Raw genomic sequence first — 20,475 nt, forward strand, 5'->3', positions numbered from 1 at the left:
GGAACTCCAGGCCTCGAGGGCCGGTGTCCTTAGATGTGTCCTTCATCCAAAACAGCTGATTTAAGTGGCTAAACGACCTCCTCAACATGTCTTGAAGTTCTCCAGAGGCCTGGTAATGAACTAATCATGTGATTCAGGTGTGTTGACCCAGGGTGAGATCTAAAACCTGCAGGACACCGGCTCTCGAGGCCTGGAGTTCCCAACCCCTGCTTTAGAGGGACTCTAGCCCAGGGGTGTGCAATCTCAGTCCACGAGGGCCGGTGTCCCTGCAGGTTTTAGATCTCACCTTGGGTCAACACACCTGAATCACATGATTAGTTCGTTACCAGGCCTCTGGAGAACTTCAGGACATGTTGAGGAGCTAATTTAGCCATTTAAATCAGCTGTGTTGGTTCGAGGACACATCTAAAACCTGTAGAGACACCGGCCCTCGTGGACTGAGATTGCCCACCCCTGCTCTAGCAGGGATGTTTTTTTGTTTTCTTACTTTACTGCTGCTCAACTTTAGAGTTTAACCTGCAAGCCTTTCTCTCCAAATGTGTCATTTTGTTTTGTTATTTTAAGAAGCTGTCAGATATTAAGCCCAGTTTGTCTGACTTGGTTTAAAGGCAGTGCACATGTCACCTTTCTGTCTTACACACAGTATTAAGCCATACTTACTAATTGTATTTTGCACCTATGCCTCATTACATTTAACAGCACACGCATAAGCCTTTTTACTCCCAACACCGATCAGAAAATCTTTATGCAACTACTAAAACTCCCAGCTGGAGAGCAGTAAATCCAGATACCTTATACATATGATTCTTATGGATTTGGATGAGCTCATCACCAGCAGTCTTCCTGACAAGCCGCTGATGAGCTTGGCAAAGGGCTTTACAGTACGTCACCCTTTGTCTATCACCTTGCAAGTCAGTGGTTACCTGGTGGAGAAAGGGGGTACTACTGGGACATGGCCTACATTCCTATTCTTTAGTCCCAGCAGAGGAGGGGGAGAAAGAGTCGAGACAGTCAAAAAGGAAGATGCGTCAGCAGGATTGACTTGTGGGGATTGGACCCGCTGCGTCTCTCCACTCTATCCATCACTCAGGTAATAAGAAGTGAAAAGCAGAGTGGATGAGGAGAGGGGAGGAGTGTATGATGATGGGATTGATGGATAAAAGTGTCCTTGTGAGAGTGGCTGCACTGCAGCATTAGGTGCCGACAAAAGTAACAGGGACGAGTGCAGAAGGGGAGTGACGGGCCTGCGTAACTTTAGCCTGCCCGGTATGTACTTAGCGTTAAAACAGTTCAACTAGCTGCAGGGTCAACAAGACACTTTCCATCAAATCAATTTTTAAGGGAACATTTTTAGACCTGCGTGGTCCTCCTGCCATCTCAGAGGCTTATCACTCACTGGAATTACTTTGCAAGCTATAACAGACAGCATTTTAAGTTATAGAAAGAAGTTGCACTTTAAAGGAGATCACCCAGACGAGTCACCACATCCACAAAGTACGATATCTAAACTAATGCCCAAATAAACTGGCTAACATAGCAGCAGCTGACACTGAGCAAGCTTAAGCTGCAAGGTAAGTAAAGGACAAAGAAACATCCTGAGAAAAAATTCAAAAGTGCATCAAAGTTTAACTGGGGGCATGAGCAGTGCACTGCAGGAGGCCAAAATAAATAAATAAATAAAAAGAAAAAAAGACTGACTACTCATTTCCTTTTCATCCTATACACATCCACACAAACCTACCCTTTCAGTGTCTTCTTTAACCCTCTACCTCTCACTTTTTTATATTCTCTGTGCCTGCTTTTCATACACTCCCCTGAGCTCACCACCAAATGTTCCCTCACTTGCACACTGCCCACATTCAGCCCTCTTTTACTGAGGGGGTTCACAGAGATCTAAACGCAGCTCGCACCGATAATATAAATGTTTTATCCTCTCTCAATCCTCTTCCCTCTGACTCAGGAAAAAAAATATACATGCTCATAGTTTTCTTTTGGTGCCTTCTATATGCTTGTGCAGTTTATCAAATTCATTCTGTAAGCAGATTGCCAAAGCAACACCTTTTATGTAACCCTTAGGCCGGGTATGAATTTTTAAGGGTCTTAAAAGTTTGGGGTCTGGAGGGAGCAAATGCAGACAAAAGAAACTTCCAAAAGGCTCAACTTTTTTCTTTTTATTAAGCGTTTCCAGAGAGAAAAATATATATATTTACTAAGGGGAAGGTATGGGGGCAACTAGCCAAAATGCTCAGAAGGGGCCACATTTAAAGCTGACGCTTTAAGGCTAGAGTTGCTTTACTGCATTAAAGTGCCCTGTAATGTGTTATCTCATTGTGACAACAAGGTTAAGCTATATTACCAAATGTATCAAGGAGTCAATCTTATTTGGTTTGAACCGGTATGTGCTGACATTTAGGATGGACTGCACCCCCACTGTACTTGATATTATGGATGTTTCTTTTCTCCCGAGGGCCGGGCCAATAACCTCCAAAGCTAATATCTCTAGTTGTTGGCTTTTGGGGTCGTTCTGTGCCGCTGCTACAGCACACGCCAGCAATTTGGCACTAATTTGCCTGGGGATTGCTTCAAGGTTGCTGTTAAGCATTCCTTGTGCCTTTACTGAGGGGATCTTTTCTCCCTATATATTCATTGGGGTGTGTAAACGTGAAAGCAAGAAGTGTCAGGAAGAGATAATTCATTACAAGCATCAGAGTGCTCGTGCTTTTGCTGCGATACCGAGAGAAAATTGGAAATGCAGCAGAAGGCATCAACTTGTGAATCCAAGTGAAGCTGCCTTTCTCGCTTCCTTTTACAACCAAATTTAAGTCTTACACATACTTAACAATGCCTTCATGTCATGCACAAAGATTTACACTCTACACATGCTCTCGCTCCCCCCCCCGATGAAGCAAAATGATCCTCATAACAAGCCCCTTCTTAATAAGACTACAAATTACCACTTTAAGTCCTCACCTTAGCTACAAATTGCCTGTCCTTCTGATCCAAGTTGGCTGTCGGCGCAACATAGTCTTTCCAGATCCGAACCTTGCGCTCTTTAGCAGATCTGGAAAGACAACAACAAATAAAATTTCAAATAAAAATATAAAATACTCATCATTAGTCAGATATCAGGAGATATGATTTAATCAAGTGACTAGAAATATCCAGTTGGCTGGAAAACACTAAAAACAGGTGATTAAATCGAATTTGGCTTGTGTCAAAATGTATTTTCTGTTGCGTACCGTTCAGCAGCTCTGAGTTTTTCAGCTCCCTGGGTGTAAACAGCCATGGACCAGTCCACACAGCGTGCAAACCCTTCTTTCAGCAGGAGTTCTGTGATGTTACCATTCTGAGACAAAATCAAATGAGCACGGTCAAAAAAAACCCAAAAGGAATAAAACGAAAAGCCAAGAATTAACAATGTCACCACTAGGTACTGATTCCGGTGTTTTACCGGGTGAAGGATGGTGCCCAGTATGATCTGGTTGGGGCAGCTCTCCAGGATGATTTGAACGTCTCGCTGAAGAAGACGGGATTCAGTGAAGAATCTGGCCTCTGCTGCGAATGGCTCTGGCGTTTCTGTACCATCTCCTTCCCTCTTGAATGTGGGACACTGAGAGGAAGAGAAACGGAAAAAGAAATATAGATTACCCATGCACTAATCAGTGTATGTTTTCCAAGTATTTGTGCATTAAAATGTATAACTGATTAAATACACTTTGCAAGAAACTCTTTTCACTGTGCCTGCCGTCTTCTTAACTGTTGTCACCTTGATGTGCATGTTATCTCTAATCATGTCTGAAGCGTGGCAAAATACCAGACAAATATAAGCGCCATGGGCGACACAAGCAGACAAGTCTTTGAACAATGAGGCGAAGAACACCTTGAAATGAATGAAATGTCTTCAAGTGGGGGATGAAAAACATTATTTATCTTAAGTGATCTATTGGCAAAGCTGGACTTGATGAAAGAGACTAATGGGCAAATGTGCAAGAACACCACTGCTAGAATAAACAGACTAAAGGAAGTGACAGAAAGAGACATTACTTATGTAAAAAAAAAAAAAAAAAAAAAAAAAAGAAATAAAAAAGGGTGGGGGTTTTGGAAGGAACCGTCAAAAACCACCAAAAAAAATAGCTGGGTGGCTTTTATTTAACTACATGTTGTTACTTCAATCTCCTTGCAGAAACTGCAGAGACTTAATTGTTTAAAGCAAATAAAACCACACTATGTAACATGTAATTGTATGTGCAGCAAATAAGTGGTGGTTACCTTAATACCAGACAGCATAACAGTGACCAGATAGTAGTCTGGGAGCAGCAAGGCACGAACAACGCTTCCATCCCGCACGTGCTCGATGATGGCTAAAGGGACAACATAATGTAAAATCAAAGATTGTGTGTCAAATTATGATGTGCTTAAATACCTCAAGTTCTTAAAGTTAAATGTAACTGTTGTGAACTACACAAAACTAAATCACGCAACTGCTGGCTTAGGAAAATGTAGAGTTTAAAAGATGGAAATCTAGGAGTGAATTATTAGTGATCCAGGGTGCAATCCAATTGCTTTTAGAAAGCTCAATGAGTGATTGTTATTGAACTCAAAACAGGAACCAGGCACACACAACCCAATGATTTAATGAACAGTGTGACTGAAAAGAGTTGTCCTCTGAGAGGAGAAAGTCACAGACTGAACTCCACATCAAAGTCACATTTCATCCAAAACCCACTACTCTAGATTTAAAGGAAGAACACTTCCTTCTTTTTGACATCAAAAGGCTGTGATCAGTTTGAGCTCATGTTGGTTAAAATGAACTGGAATACTTTTCACACCCTTAAAAGTAACATCGTGTTCATAAACTGCTGCTTCGAATGATTTTGCAAAAAATATAATTAACATGATATGACAACTTTGTGGAATCTTGGAGTCAAGTTTGACCAGCATATGTTCCCTGATACACACATTTAACAAATCACTAGAAATACCTTCTTTCATCTGTGCAATGCTGTCAAAATTAGGAACATCCTGTTTCGGAGGGACGCTGAAAAACTACTCTATCATTACTTATTTTCACTGCTGTAATTCCCAGTCATCTGGTTGTCCTAAAAATCTTTAGTTAACTCAACATGCTGTACAAAAAGTACTAACCGGAAAAAGGAGATCACATTTCTCCCATATTACCATCTCTTCTAATGTTAAATTGAGAACTGAATTTAAGAGCTTTTCTCATCACAAACCTAACCTTTGGAAACAGCTTCTCATGTCAGCTCAGGAGACAGACGCACTAACCTTAAAACTTTTTTCTTTTATAAACCTTGAAGTTAGGGGCTAGGTCAGGTGACTCTGAACAATCTTGAATTTAGAAAGCGCTGTAAGTTCAGGCTGCAGAGGGACGTCTCATTCACCTCTCCTTCACGCCATAGTGTGGTAATAGAGCAATTAATTCGCTTTTTTTTTTTTAAATTATGTGTTCTGTATTATTTACCTTTTCTCTAAGTTGTGTATGAATGAACTAAACCCTTTAAAAGACACTTTTGTTAGGCGCCCATTTAGCTCAGAGAGCAGCGGCCCAGGTTTGAGTCCCGCCCGTGGCCCTTTGCAGCATGTCTTGCACCCCTCTTTCCTCATCTTCCTGTCTATCTTCACTGTTTCACTATCCAACAAAGGCAAAAATGCCAACAAATTATCTTATAAAACACACTTTTGTTTAATAAATGTATGATAAGCTAATGAAGAGTCATGTAAATAATCAAGAATACAAAACTGCTTGAAATAATAACAATGATAATAATAATACTAAAGTTATAATTAACCAGCTTTAATCCACTGTCTCTCGCAGTCTGTTTTTTAATCCTCTTTATTTCGAGTATTTGCAAAAAATGAGAGCCTGTTCTGTCTGTCTGCTCTTCCTTGTTAAGAGTTCTTCTTCTCCACTGTCACCACATGTCACTTCATGGGGGACTGTCTGATGATTGGTGTTTTTACCTTATAATTTAAACTAGGGGTGGGGGAAAAAAATCGATACTGTGTAGTATCGTGATACTTTGTTTGCTAATAATGTATCGATACAGGTACAGCAGAAATCGATATTTTAGTTTAAAACTTTTTTATTTAATGTAAAATTATGTAACTTTACATTATGTAAAATGTAAAATTATATTTTGTTTTAATTTACTTTCAAATTCTTCAGTTGCTGAAGGGGCTGCATAGTTTTCACAAATTGCATAGTTCAGAATAGCTATAATCGTTCGTGGTTCGTGGCTCAAGAGTTGGGAGTTCGCCTTGTAATCGGAAGGTTGCCGGTTCGAGCCCCGGCTTGGACAGTCTCGGTCGTTGTGTCCTTGGGCAAGACACTTCACCCGTTGCCTACTGGTGGTGGTCAGATGGCCCGGTGGCGCCAGTGTCCGGCAGCCTCGCCTCTGTCAGTGCGCCCCAGGGTGGCTGTGGCTACAATGTAGCTTGCTATCACCAGTGTGTGAATGAATGGGTGGATGACTGGATATGTAAAGCGCTTTGGGGTCCTTAGGGACTAGAAAAGCGCTATATAAATACAGGCCATTTACCATTTAATTGTACCAGATGGTTGCATTCAGTTAAGTTGGACTAGACTGTAATACAAACCGTTCAGTTTGTCAACAATAAAACTGACTGAAATGAGAGAAAGACTGAGTGTGAGACTTTGTTATTAGATAAAATGAATATTGATAAAGTTTACCTTTATGTACAGAATCTGAATATCGCAAAATATTTTTAAAAAATTGCAATAATATCGTATCGTGCATTAAGTATTGTGATAATATCGTATCGTGGGATGTATGGTGATTCCCACCTCTAATTTAAACTCCCTTGAGATCACTTTTGTTGTTGAACTGACACTACATGAATAAAGCACTTTGACTGTGGTCAGCTTGAATGTATGCTTCATAATTTCCCAGTACATACTTCTTTCATAATTCTTTGTGTGGGGGGAAAAAAAACAACCAATTTATATGCATTACAACAGACTTCAATGCAGGGGCATTTAATCTAGACAGGTTTTTAGGTAACTGTTAAAAAAAGGAATTTCACACCTAAATAATCTTCTGCGATCGGCTCACTCAGTGTCTTAAAGGTTTCTCTCTATAGAACATGTGAATGTACAGGTGTTACATGCATGTCAATGGGAACAGGGAGTAGCATGAGCAGATGAGAGAAACTGGCATACCCATTTTTAAACAGCTATTTTTTGTGTGTAGAATACTTCAACTGGATTGCTGCCTCCAATTTTAAAATAGCCCTGAGATTCTCATAAATGGCAAGAATAAGAAATGAAAGAAAGAAAAAGTGCCCCTTGTTCATTTTTCTATTCCGCAGAAGGGTGGTGAAATGAGCTTAACCACTGTTACCGGCACTCTTCTCGAAATAGAGTGGCACATTACACCTCAAATAGGTCGAGATGAGGGCCAAAGGAATGAGCTGGTGAAGAGCGAGACAGTGTGTGCCCTTACATGCCATGAAGTGGATATTCAGGACAAAACATCCAAGCCCACATCAACTGATTTCTGCTGCCTTATAAAGATATGATCTAAGAGTCTTAACTTTAAATAAGATCAGTTTTTCTGAAGAATCTTACAGATCACAATATTAAAGGGAAAAAACAGCACTGCCCAAACTTTCCTGCTCTAAAGTTATTTAGTACAATTCAACATGTAGTGCTCATGAGGCCCATGATCCAAATAAACAAACAGAGGTTATGTATGTAATCTCTTTTTACATTTTCATGTATTGTTTTTCTTCATAGGCCAAACATTCATTTTTCAAGAGTGAGGTAAAAGTCCATCTAATATTCCTTACCATTGATAGGTTTCTGGTGCAAGGAGTCGACAAAGTTGCGGGGATTCTCTATGGTGTACTTGATGTTGCGGATAGTCTGCGCGCCACCACCCTCGCTCCACAAACCCTTCTTAGAGGCCTTTGACTGGTCCTCCAAGTCACACAGTCTGGCCTGCTCTGGACTGAAAAAAACCAAAACCAAAAAATGAACACCCACAAAAAACACTTTTCAAAATTTTGACCGCTCTTAAAGCTGTAAAATCTGTATGGTGCTAAATGTATATGCAAGAAATAACATCGCTAACTTTTCTCTATATGAGCTTTGTGATGCAATTTTAAATATGTGGAAAACTATGGGAGAGATATTTTGCCAATTGACAAGCCCTCTATTCTATGAGAACTTGAATGCAGCCGCAGTGTGTGGGCTCATCACTGCAGGGGCAGTTGAGTTTCTCTAATTTTAACAAACCGCGAGACCAAAACGAAAAACTCCATGGCAACTATAAAAGATTCCCTTCGGTGAAAACGCAATGCAGCATGAAACCTTGCCACTGCGGCACTACTTTATATGTGGCTTCTCACCAACCTTGAAATTTAAATGATTTCTGTTAAAGAACACAGGTGCATTAAAGCTGTAACAGCTTGAGTTAAATATTGTTACATGTTACAAACAGCACCTACAAAGATTAACGGGTCTTTGAGCACCATAAAACCGTTCTGACAACCACCACTGGCTCAGCGTGTTAACAAGCTGCAATTAATTTCACACTGGTTAGAGAGACACACACACACACACATTGTATTTAACAAGCAGGAAAAGGTTTTGATTGTAGAGTCGCTACCCTTGTTAAGTTCAACATGCTTCTCTTATGCCGGCTGTCGATTCAAAGCTCTATACCAGTAGGCCAAAAAATTACCATAACAATAACTACAATTACAACAACTGACTTCTGTCATGTTGGCTTCATCGCAAATTCACAGAACTACAGCCCCAACTGGAGGTTTTTTATTCCCACACAACAAAACTGTCACAAGCTATGCAAAAGTGATAATTAAAAAAAAGAAAAGGACCGTATGTGCTTGCAATGGTTTTTAGCTTTGTTAAATTAAGTGCCGGTTCCAAAAAAAACTGCACTCTTGTATTATTGGCAACCAGCTGATGACCAGATTACAACTGCTTAAAAATGTATCTGAGCATTTTGTGAAGCGACAATAACAGTGTTTAACAGCTCCTTCAAAAGCAGCCACGCAGCTGGCTACAAACGCCATAATTAATTCCATGCTGGCTTCCTAAATTGTGCAGCCTAATGCCATTTGAGAGGCCTCGCACAACTTTAATTATTCAGAACTTCAATTGGCCGGCGGGTTTTTGTTTTTCCAAGAAGCAAAGGCCGACCGACTGGGAGTTGCGGTCTGTGACAAGAGGTTTTTAAAAATAAACAGAGAAATTGAAATTTTTCGCATCTTGCTTCACTTTGCAGAGCCAACAAAGTGGCTCGCATTTAAAATGCCACACACATACGGACAAAAAATCCCCCCCCCCCCCTCCATCTCCAGCTGTGTGCACTTAATTGGGCTTTTGGCCACGCGCCCAAAATGCAGTCAAGTTCACTTTCCCCTCTACACTGATTTAGCTACAAACTTCAGATTGAATTGAAACAGTTTCTTGCTTACTGAGCAACAATGGTGAAACTTTTCTGTAAGAAGTCCATTTTGTTTAAGCTACTTAGTATTTAAGAACCAGACGGGAACAGAAACCTACAAAGATACAGAAAGAGAAACTAAGAATGCAATCAAGGAATGCAGACTGAAGAAAAATAATAAAGCCACAAAATAAAAGGAGAGCAACTCATAAGCAGAGATTGGTTAAGATATAGAAATAACTTCATGTGTGGAGGAAGACGATAGCAAACTTATCCATGTCTCCAAATAGACCGCTTTCTTTTTAGGTCAGCAACTCTTCCAACCAACACTACTTCAAATCAAAACAGATATTGACGGGTGAGAGAGCGAAATACTGAGCAAGACTGCTGGAGAAACAAGGGCCAAGGAGAAGCTTTCCAATTCCCTTATATTTGAACATGCTGTAGGCTAAATCTTTCATCACCTCATGTCTCCCTTGTGCAACCCAAAATACCATAAACAGATACAAAAATGCGGAACTTTAGTAAACGGTTCCCTCTAGTCTTCATACAGTTCGAAGAGGTTATAGTAAGTCGTGTTCCCTGGTGTACTTGACTGGAAGGGTTCCACTCCCTGTGAATAGTGAGACCTAGAAGAAAAACAGCTTATCCCTCAGACAGTTACACCCCTCAACCAGTACTCCTCTGGGGCTCCAGTTAAAAAGAAGCAACGGGAGGGGGGGGGGGGGCTCTGATGGGTGGGCTTTATAAACCAATAAGTCGAGCTCCCCCTTCATCCTGTGGCTTTAATATTTCACAAGGAAAGTGCAACACACTGGAATCTAACCAATTTTCAGGGTCTAGCTTTTCTTTGTAAACAGATTACCAATTTACAAAGAAAAAGCAGGCAGACATAGTGACAGAGGCTAAGATGCAACACTAAAAAGACGAGACTGATGACTGAACTCAATACAGTCCCCTTATGGTTCAGCACTACAGACAGCATTTTCTACGACTGATCAAGTCAAAGCAAAAATCATTCAAATGATGAATCTGTTAGCTTCGATATGAAAGCTAAACACATATTTCAATTCTAACTTCTAAAGGAGAAAAAGAAAGGAAAAAAAACAGAATAGTCATAGTTTTCTTATAAATGGCGCTGGTAGCATTACAAAAAGTGTCATTAAATACAGTACCATCCTAACACGGTGTACTGCTGTGCACCAAATTTGTGAACAGGCTAAGCTGCAGCTTCAGTTTCTGAGCACATGTTTAACTGCACTGTCCAAAGCCATCATCATTATCATCAGCTCCATAATTATCACACCATAGTTTGTATGATCAATGTAGCCAGTCATGAAGAGCAATGATACTGTTGGTTAGTGCACTCGCAAAAAACTGAGGCCTCGAGTCCTTCCTGAATAATGGGTTCCCCCTTTGGCCAAATGATGCCAGCTTACACTTTAAGCATAATTTACATTAGTGCTTGTTCTAGGCCATTGCGCAGAATGCTTGAAATAGGTCATTAGTTGCAAAATAGTCACATCATCTCTGTTCATATTGGAAGATATAAATGTAGCAGTGTGAGTCAAATTGCTTGTAATGTGTGTAATGTGCAAATACTGCCACTGGGGGGGATATACAGCACTCTGTCCTATAGCTCTGCATGTGCAAGTGTATTTAGAGAATTACTGCCTAAGGGCAATGTGGCAGAAAAGAGTTTCAGAGGGACACTGATATAGCAGCAGGGTAATGCTGCCACCATCTGGGATACTTTGGCTCCATCTCAATTCTCTACAGTCTATAACTAGTTGAGGACTTATGTATATCTCCCTACGGATTTTCCAGTTTTGTACTGCGATAAGCCTTAGCAAGAAGATTACCTCATGTTGCCAAAAGTGATTTCCTCCCTGTTCCAAGTGCGAAGTGTTTAGATGCAAATTAAACTCTCTGACATCAAAATTACTTTAATAGCACTGACTGAGCCGGCAATCTTTAAGTGGAACAAATCTACAATATCAGTTACATATATAATGACCCACTTATGGTTTGTTGTGCCAACATATTTGATTATGGCACCCTAACACATAAAATACAACCAACTAAAATTGTACATAGCACGCACTCTATGCAGATGCCACCTGAAAGCTTCATGTATGCAAAAATGTTACTACATCTGACATCATAGGATAGTCTATGCTACTGTTATGGCAAAGTTACCAGGGTGCTCAGTCACTTTCAGCACAGCAAACATCTAAACCGCCTGCAGTCACAGCAGCAGATAAAATGCACAAGACTGGGACTGAACATGTCTCTCGTGTATCTTTGAGATGCCAACCACCTTGGAGAACACCCTAAGTGGCAAAAGCATGTACACCCTAACGTTCTACCTCGTCATTTAGATAAAAACATTCATCTCTTGTATGCTTCTGATTTCCCTGTCTTAAAGCGCTGTTGTATAAACATACACACTTTCGTTTTGTCTTGATGACAAAGCCATAAAGACCTAATGTTTGAAAGTCTGTCTACTCTTTACTGGAGCCAGTGTTATATAATGCATGTTGCCACGGATCATTTGCATGTAAGCAATGAAGCTGAAAGGACTAAAAGTGACCCAGTCTGAATGACAATGCTGTCATGTTAGCAGACTGATGATGCCAGTAATGTTTCTCTCAGTTAATAAAACAAATGGCCACATTATTTTTAAAACATCCTCATTTTAGTTTCTAGTTCCTAGTTTTAGTCTCTGCACATAGATGACATCTTTATCTTATAAAGGATATCTTATATCCATCCAGATCAAATTAGACCATGTCTTTGAAAAAAACAAAACCATTCATTAGAATTGTGAAATTACCAACTTGGATCAGGTCTAGACCTGCTGTGCTGTCATCTGGCTGGAGAAGATTCTGAGTAATTATTTACTTTTGCTTTCACTACCAAGCTAAAGCTTTCATAGACGTAACATAGGGTTTAGAGATGTAGAGCACTCATTGATACAACAATTATAATCAATAACCAGACAAGACAAGACAAAACAAGCCTCAAAACAATTTGAGCACAGAAGAAGGATGTATCAGGTACATTTCTATCTGGTCTTTCTGAATAGGCCGTCTGCACTGACCTTGACAGACTCGAGTAACTCCTGCTACCATCACCCTGACATTTTAACCATATCACATCCCAAACATATGTTGTATAAACAAAACATTCTTGAAAGCAGTCGAAGAACTCATTGTGAGTGGATAGTTTTCTTGAATCTTATTTCTGCAGGTGTGTCTTCCCTCACTCACTTACATACTGCACTTTTTAAACAATAACAGAAAAGTTTATTACTCATTATGGGCGATTTGTTTTTCAAATATTCTGATTTAAAAAAAATACATATATTATCCAGTAAGTGTACTTTTTAAACTCTTATTATAAATTCTGCATCAGCCACAATGCAATGGGATCGGATGGGCAGCAACACCTAAACGTGTTGACACTGTGTCCCACGAGAAGTATTCACGAGTACTGTCTAATCATGTGTCAGCCATGCCTGTGATCTCAACTACATACTTACATACTTTTATGACAATTACTTTTACACAGCTGCAATGCTATGGTGCCTTTTTTTTCCTCAACATAATTAAAACATACACAGAAGCTACATGCAAAAAAAAAAAAAGTCTCCCAACTGGTTAAAAAAAACAACTATGTTTAAGATTCCAAAAATCATAAAAAATGAAACTCTTAAAACAAACACTAATACATAACAGAAAGAATAGAACCAAAAATCTTACTTGTTCCCTCTGAATCCTTCCCTGCGGACTGTGGCAAGGCCTTCGGACACTAAGGACTCAGCAATGTTTTCACCTGTTGTGTCTAAAATAAAAAGAAAGACAAAGAAAATGTATTACCATCACTAGTCTACCGCAATGTACCATCAGAAAATTGCAAGGGTAAAAAGAAAGGCAGGGCATCCGGTTCCTAGGGAGGTCCCAGGAGTTAGAAAAAAAGCAACCTATGTTTTCCACATAATGACATGGCTTTATAATAGAAATACAAACTAAAGTTACAATTTTAAAAAGAAGCATAATTGTAGTTTAAGAAATGGCACTACACCTTTCCCCAGGTAGACCATGCCGTATTCCCTGTGCATATTCTTGTATTCCACTGTGAAGCACACTTCTTTGCCGATTAGCTTCTTCCGCAGGAACTCTCTGGCTTGGAAGGCCCATGGCTACATTGCAGACAAGAAAAGGTGACATTTGACTCATCAGTAGATGTCAGTATCAGTAGATGTAAACAAATAGTAAAGACATACTGGCTCAGGTACAAATCCAATCCTTTCTTTTGGATAAAACATGTTGGGGAACCACCTACAGCTTAAACTTCCTTTAGCCTCCAAGGTTCACAGCCACAAGACCAGCATAAAGGTGTGTTGTATTGACATGAAAATAGCCACACTAATGCTGGCCCCTTCTTAAATATGTCACTGAAACAATTAAAATTGTGTACTAATGCTATGTCCCTGATGCACATGCAAATGACTTGATTCATTTGGTCAATGTCTCAGCAAGTGTGCACATTTCCTTTATGTGAGAAACCAGCCAAATCAACAAATGCAGGTCCTTTAAATTTCATTAAGCATATGACCTGCACTTACTCTGATTTTTCCACGACACACCATTATTGGTAACATACTGACACTGATATGTGTCAAACATAAATATAAACACAAACCAACAGAACCACTCACCTCATCAGGGGTGTCCTTGCTGTCGGGCTGGCCCTGTGCGGCTCGGCGGGCCAAGGCCCCAGCTCGGATATTGCTGAGATTGATCTGACGCTCTGGGGGTGGGCCACCTCGAGGCTGACCCCGAACTATGATGGCACAGCCTGACAAGACCTGGCAAAGAAGACAATATAAATGGTCAGTTCGGTACGACAGAAGCAAAAGTACGAATATTGGTTAAAAACACCACAGATTCTGCTCTTAAACCATAATAATTTCACACACACACAGATGTGAATAAAAGCTGTGGAATTATTTAAATTGGTGTGACATTAAATACAATTAGTCAGCAAAAGAGGAAATCAACAGTGTGGATGCTAATGTGCCTGTACAATTGACTGGAAAGGAGCTTCGTACTACGTTACTATGGTGACTGTCATTCAAATGCAAGGCGAGATCAGCCCATGTGATGGCACAGACGATATATTTTTTAAATAAAGATAACCTCCTGTCGGGTTTGACAACCATGGCATTTACACAAATCTGAGCAAACAACCTTTATCTGCTAACTCCCCAGGGTGTCTGCAGGAAGCATCACTGGGTGTTGTTGATCTAAGATCTGCTCTAGATAAATCAAATCAAAGGTGCTCCCACTAACCGACTCCACTCCCTACAAGTAAAGGCAAAACAGAGGTGTAGCTGTAACGAGTAACAGACAGTTACACCCTGAATTTTCTGCCTGACTCACTGATCACCTTTCTCAAATACAAACTCCTTCATAACAAAAAAACACTTGTTCAGACTTCTTGTCATGCACCATAATGCATCAACTTCTTTCAGTGTTTTCAAAGGCTGTTGTTGTGATTTGGTCCTATTTAAATAAATTAAAAGACTGGGAAGCATCATTCTTTAATAGAGTGCAGAAATTGGACAGTAGTTTTTTGTCTGTTTGTTTCAAGTACGGAGGTCTGTATGGGCCACAAAGGGCAGTTGAAAAAACAAACAAACAACAACACTAACTTATTAATTTTGTCAGCTCATTCAAATGTTAAATGACTTAATTGAAACACACCATGAAACTGTCATCATGAGAGGTGCTTAAACGGATCTGTATGTACCAATTATATATATGAAAATTGTTTTAAACAAAGTAAGATAGCAGAAGTGCCCAGGCTGAAACTGAAAATACACGAGAAAAAAAAACTGACACTGAATAAAGTTTCCCATGACTCAACCCTAAGCAACATATGGACAAACATAGGTTACACACAACCGAGATGAATGGCAGATTATAGGGGGCAAGAAAACTGCAGCTACGTGTCAGTTTTCTCTGGCTGGTTTTAACCAGCACACCGAGAAAATCCCTCGTCTGTGGCTTCAGCTGACGGGACACATCAGCCAGCTACTATCTTACAATGTCTGGAGCCCCGCCGTTATTAACAGACACTTTGAAGCTAGAAGATGTTTCAGCGGAACCCGCAGGAAACCGTGACAAAACGCGAAACGGCAACTAGAGGACAGGAGTTTCTCAACTTAGTTTATACGCTAGTCTGGGAAGCATTGATTAAACTGGTTTAGTCTGCGCTACTGCTCAACACAAAGTGGACAGTGTTTACAGACACAACGAACTTTGTTCATATAAGTAACCAGTTGCTTTAAAGTAAATATAAGTTAGCTATTGGCTAGCATAGCCGTTAGCTGAGAAACTAAACATCTGGTGTCGTTACAGCTCCCACGTTACTAAAATGCAGTAGTTCCTAGGTAATTCGTCTACAAGAAAATGTGACTCAAACCAGTCAGTGGGTTTTAAAACAACTCAATTCCAATAAACTTTGAATTTCTAACCAAATAGTTTCCAGCTAACTATCAAGATAGCGACCATGCTAATGTTTCCTTCTGCTTACTAGCAGGCTAACAGATTTAGTGGCGAATCGCCTAAGATAGTTATTTAAACTTGTCAGCACCACATTGTCAACAGATGCATTCAACAGATCGTATTATTTGTAACGTCAAATAAGATCACTTAAGGCTATATGAGTTTTATGAGCCTTTATTAGCCCTTGGGTCCCTGAGCTAACTAGCTGCCTCCCTACACTCACGCAGTGTGTACACATATCCACGTTAGGCTCTTTACCATCTTCACGATTCCTCTTTGCAGAGGAGGAGCCGAAGCAGAGGCTGTCTGAGCTGGTCCCGAAACAGATGCCATGTCCACCGGTTTGAGATTCAACGCCGTTAACGGGTAACCAGGCAAGTGAGCTGGGACTCTGAGGTGAGTGACTGTTCTAATGAAAGCCAAGAGAAAAAGGCTGAACACCGATCAACACACACGTTATACCGGAAACACACTTTGCCACGCACGTGAAAATACTTCCGGGTCTGGAGACCAGCGTCAATGGAAGTTAATGGAGATGCTTTTTGACCGCGTAAGCGACTTGAAATAAAGACTTCCGGTGCAAGAGGTACGACACGTCAGCACAGTGTTACCCCAGTTAACGCTGCCTTCAAGCCGTGTCGGAAAAACGTAAATTTCGTCACACACCTCCAAAGCGACAAATAAAATACATTAAAGGTTGGTCGATGGAAACAAAGAATATGTATTATAAACAATAATAACAGTGAAATAACGCAGATATATTCACAAATTTTAGCTTTAGAGTGGCAAGACTGAGAAGGTTTGGGCATTTGCAGAGGAAGGATAGTGGATATACTGGAGATATTGAATATGAAGCTGACAGGCAGGAGGAACAGAGGAAAACCAAAGAGAAGGTTTGTGGATGTCGTGAAGGACATGCTTAGTCTTGGTGTGATAGTGGTCTGTGTAAGTGATATTTCAAATAAAAGGCCAAACTGCCTGTATTGATTCTCCAGTTTAATCATACTGGAAGAAACCATCAGAATATCTGAATATATCACATCCTTCAATTACATCAATGAATAAACACAATCTCTCAGAAATTCCTTGTACTGATTTGCAGTAGGGAGGGAAGAAGTGGAATCAAACTATGCTGCTAAAATGTCTCCAACAGAATGCCAAGCATAAAGGTTTTGTTTTTTTCACTTCGGTTTGTCACCTGTGTTCTGTATATGAGCAGTGTGATATAGGCAGTTATGAAATTGCATACTTTAATGACTGATTATGCAGATCTAGAGAGTGCTTTTCCATTTGTAAACACTCTTCATTTTCATCACTATCATGATAGTTTTGGGCTTTAACTGTTTGAACTGTTCTTTTTTTCAGAGGGGAATGATTGTACAGCAAACATGTTTTATGACTAAAATAAGAATTGGGTGTTTCGTTTAGACATTGGAAAGGTTTCTTGGAGCTAATTCTAAACAACTGTAGATTTGAAGATCATCAGTTCAAACAGCTGTACATAAGTACAAGTTAGTTGGTTGTTTCACCACTTTGTCAAAGTCTGGAGGAAGACCTGGACTCTCACCCTTAGATGGAAGGGCATTTGTTAGGATGTTCGGGAACATCCCACAAACAATCAGAGCTCAAGGCTGCCATGAACTGGAAACTGCTGGAACACTAGGGTCACTGTCCACACTGAAGCAAGTTTTCCATGGGCTGTATCGACCAAGAAAGGAGACTCTGGTCTAAAATCAACACCGCCAAGCTTGACTGAATGTTGCAGCTGCACATGTGGACAAGCAATATGCCTTTTAGAGAAAAGTTTTACTGGTACATTGCACAAAGTGGATGGAGTAATGAAGAAGGAGGACTACCCCCAGATTCTTTAACTTTACCTCAATTCAAAATCTAGATGGGTGAAACTTGAACACATTTGGGTGTTCCAACAACACATCAAAACTGGTTTTGAAATAAGTAATGCAGTCTAGCATTACATTTCTGGAATGGATGTCTCAAAGCTCCAGCTTCAGCACAACTGAAAATCTGTGCTTAAAAGTTAAGTCCATGTCAGGAAACCAACCAATTTGAATGAACTTGACCAATTTAGACAAGAAGGGTAGTCAAATATCCAGCCAGAATGTTGCCATTAGCTTGTTTGAGGTATGTACATATTTAAGCCCGCATGTATAATTTTACTGTAAAGAACTATATGTATACTGTGGATTAGTGAAAATCTAAAATATAGTCAAATAGTCAAACTTGTACACCACATTCTTGCTTTCTAATGTTAAAGATGTAAGCTGAGCAAACATTTCATGCTGGAAAAAAGCAGTTCAAAGAAACCATTTAAAGCCCAGAATTACCATGACATTCATGCTCATGATGAGTGTGGGTGACCACAGCTGGATTTTCCCTCTAAGTAACATGAATACTGGGCTATGCTGATGCATTGGTGTATATGTAGACTGAGTTATACTGACATGACGTCCTTTTTAAATAAATAAAGGAGTATTATTTGAAAAAACATACGGGGTAATTTAGAAATGATCTCCCCAACAGCGATGCTGACTCCATTATTTAAAATACTGTCAGCAGTCTGCAGGATGTGCAGCAGAGTAAAAAAATGTCTTGAAGATAAGTTTTTAACAGTTTTCAAGGTATTGCTAGAAACTTGGACAATTACCCCATTATTCTCACTTTTCACTATAATTATAATTCATGCATTTACGTATATTTATATATTTCATGTAAAGGTTAATCTCCGTTATGGGCTTTTTAAAACTCTAGTTAGTATTCAAGTTGGCAGGACAGTCATCCTTCTCCATAGATAGATAGATAGACAGTGGTCCAAAGTCAGCATTGTTTAGGTAAGTAGTGTAAGTAGTGTGTGGTGATATTAATGTAAAATCCACATGAATGGGAGAAACTAATATTTCCTAACCTAACATTGCCTCAAAATAGATCAGTGCTTACTTCCCCTATCAGTAGTTTTAATGCTGTGTTTGATTCATGTATATCTGATTTCAATTTGTATTCATCTTCTTGTATGTTGTGTGTACATATATACACATTTCACGTTCATTTTACGTCCTATAAATAGTATCACCAAGTCTTAAACCTGGTAGTCTGTATGTTCAGGTCAGTCAATCAGTGATTGCAAGGGAAGTTTTTACTAGCTTGTTGACAGCTAAATATTGTCCAACACACACACACGAGCTCACCCAAGCATAGAACATATAAAGGTTCAACTGGTTTATTGACAAAACAGAACAAAACAAAGGCAGGCCAGCGCCAGAACACTGTGTTCTTGGGCAGCTGGTGACCGTTAAATTGGAGCTGCTAATAAAACTTTTGATGCTTTAAACCATTGTGAAATCAAACCCTTTGAACTAAATCAAATCATAGAATTGACGATCTAAAAATGCTTGTATTTTTGTTGTTATTTTTAATCGTTTAGGTATATTACAATTTAAAAAAAAAAAATCAAATGTTATTGAGCATGCTTTGATATGGCAAAGCTGCACAAGGTTTAAGGGGGAAATCCAGATAAAAATATATTTATCATTTTCTGTGTCCGTGCTGCAGAACACAGAAGAAACAAAGCGCAAAATGTATATTTATATTAAAACGTGTTTAAAAAAGGATAAATAGTGATTTATTTTCGTTTGCATAAAGTTTGGTTTGGGGATCTATGAAAATGTAAAAAAAATAAATAAATCAAATCCTAATGATTAAAAAGTGGGGGGGTTAGGTTGCGACTAAATGTTGGGAAGCCTGGTCATGTGGAACATGAAGCATTGCAAGAATGACTTACCTTGCATAAAATGTGTGAATAACGCGTGTATTTTCCAAATTTAAGCTGTTAAAAATATAATCAGCATTAGTTTTTTTTTAGTTCCGTCAAGTAAAAAATCAAATCAAATAAAAATAAGCATTTAAGTCACATTTACACTTAATGCCATGTTAAGACAGACTGTTTCCGTCTTTTATCCTGCTATCTGCGGCCATGCAACCGCATGTAGGATATCTAACAATGATTAAAAACTAAAACAATCACCTCCATTCACAGAATGCGGGAACATTTACGATCTTAAAATTCAAAAAGGTCAACATTCCTTGAATCGCGTTGCCATCTCGTAACAGGATGGAGGAAACTGACCATGAAAACGAGTTCGTTGCGCACACAGCTACTCGGTGCGCTTTGGAGAGGTTGTGGTAACCTTTTTACGCGGCTGAGTTTTTCACAGTTCTAAACGCTTTAGGACACAGTAAAGCAGTAAAGCACCAATACGCAAGTTTTTATACACAAGACAAAGATCTATGGCATATAACTACAACGTATATATTGTCCGTGGCACTATTTAAGCGCTGAAACTCACCCCTTCCCCTGGCGAGCACATACTAAAATTTACGCACAACGAAAACGTGTTGCTGTCTTAACAACACAGCATAAGTTCTTTAATTAT

At 39.6% G+C, this 20,475-nt stretch overlaps 1 protein-coding gene across 1 annotated transcript in view; it reads right to left on the reverse strand.

Annotated features, from left to right (window-relative positions):
- snd1 (staphylococcal nuclease and tudor domain containing 1) overlaps positions 1 to 16,504 on the reverse strand; it is a 179,761-nt gene extending 163,257 nt beyond the window's left edge. The window contains exons 1-9 of the mRNA XM_085386845.1: positions 16,286 to 16,504; positions 14,176 to 14,325; positions 13,539 to 13,656; positions 13,217 to 13,298; positions 7,831 to 7,991; positions 4,270 to 4,361; positions 3,452 to 3,610; positions 3,240 to 3,346; positions 2,971 to 3,061 (exon numbers count right to left, since the gene is read on the reverse strand). Coding sequence (XP_085242971.1) covers positions 2,971 to 3,061; positions 3,240 to 3,346; positions 3,452 to 3,610; positions 4,270 to 4,361; positions 7,831 to 7,991; positions 13,217 to 13,298; positions 13,539 to 13,656; positions 14,176 to 14,325; positions 16,286 to 16,360 — 1,035 coding nt within the window. The 5' untranslated portion in view covers positions 16,361 to 16,504. The remainder of the gene's footprint in view (positions 1 to 2,970; positions 3,062 to 3,239; positions 3,347 to 3,451; positions 3,611 to 4,269; positions 4,362 to 7,830; positions 7,992 to 13,216; positions 13,299 to 13,538; positions 13,657 to 14,175; positions 14,326 to 16,285) is intronic.
- Positions 16,505 to 20,475: the final 3,971 nt, after the last annotated feature.

Source organism: Rhamphochromis longiceps, linkage group LG17 (assembly GCF_057381845.1).
Source record: "Rhamphochromis longiceps isolate RC_006_pf linkage group LG17, R_longiceps_female_GT1.1, whole genome shotgun sequence".
Taxonomy (NCBI): Eukaryota; Metazoa; Chordata; class Actinopteri; order Cichliformes; family Cichlidae; genus Rhamphochromis; species Rhamphochromis longiceps.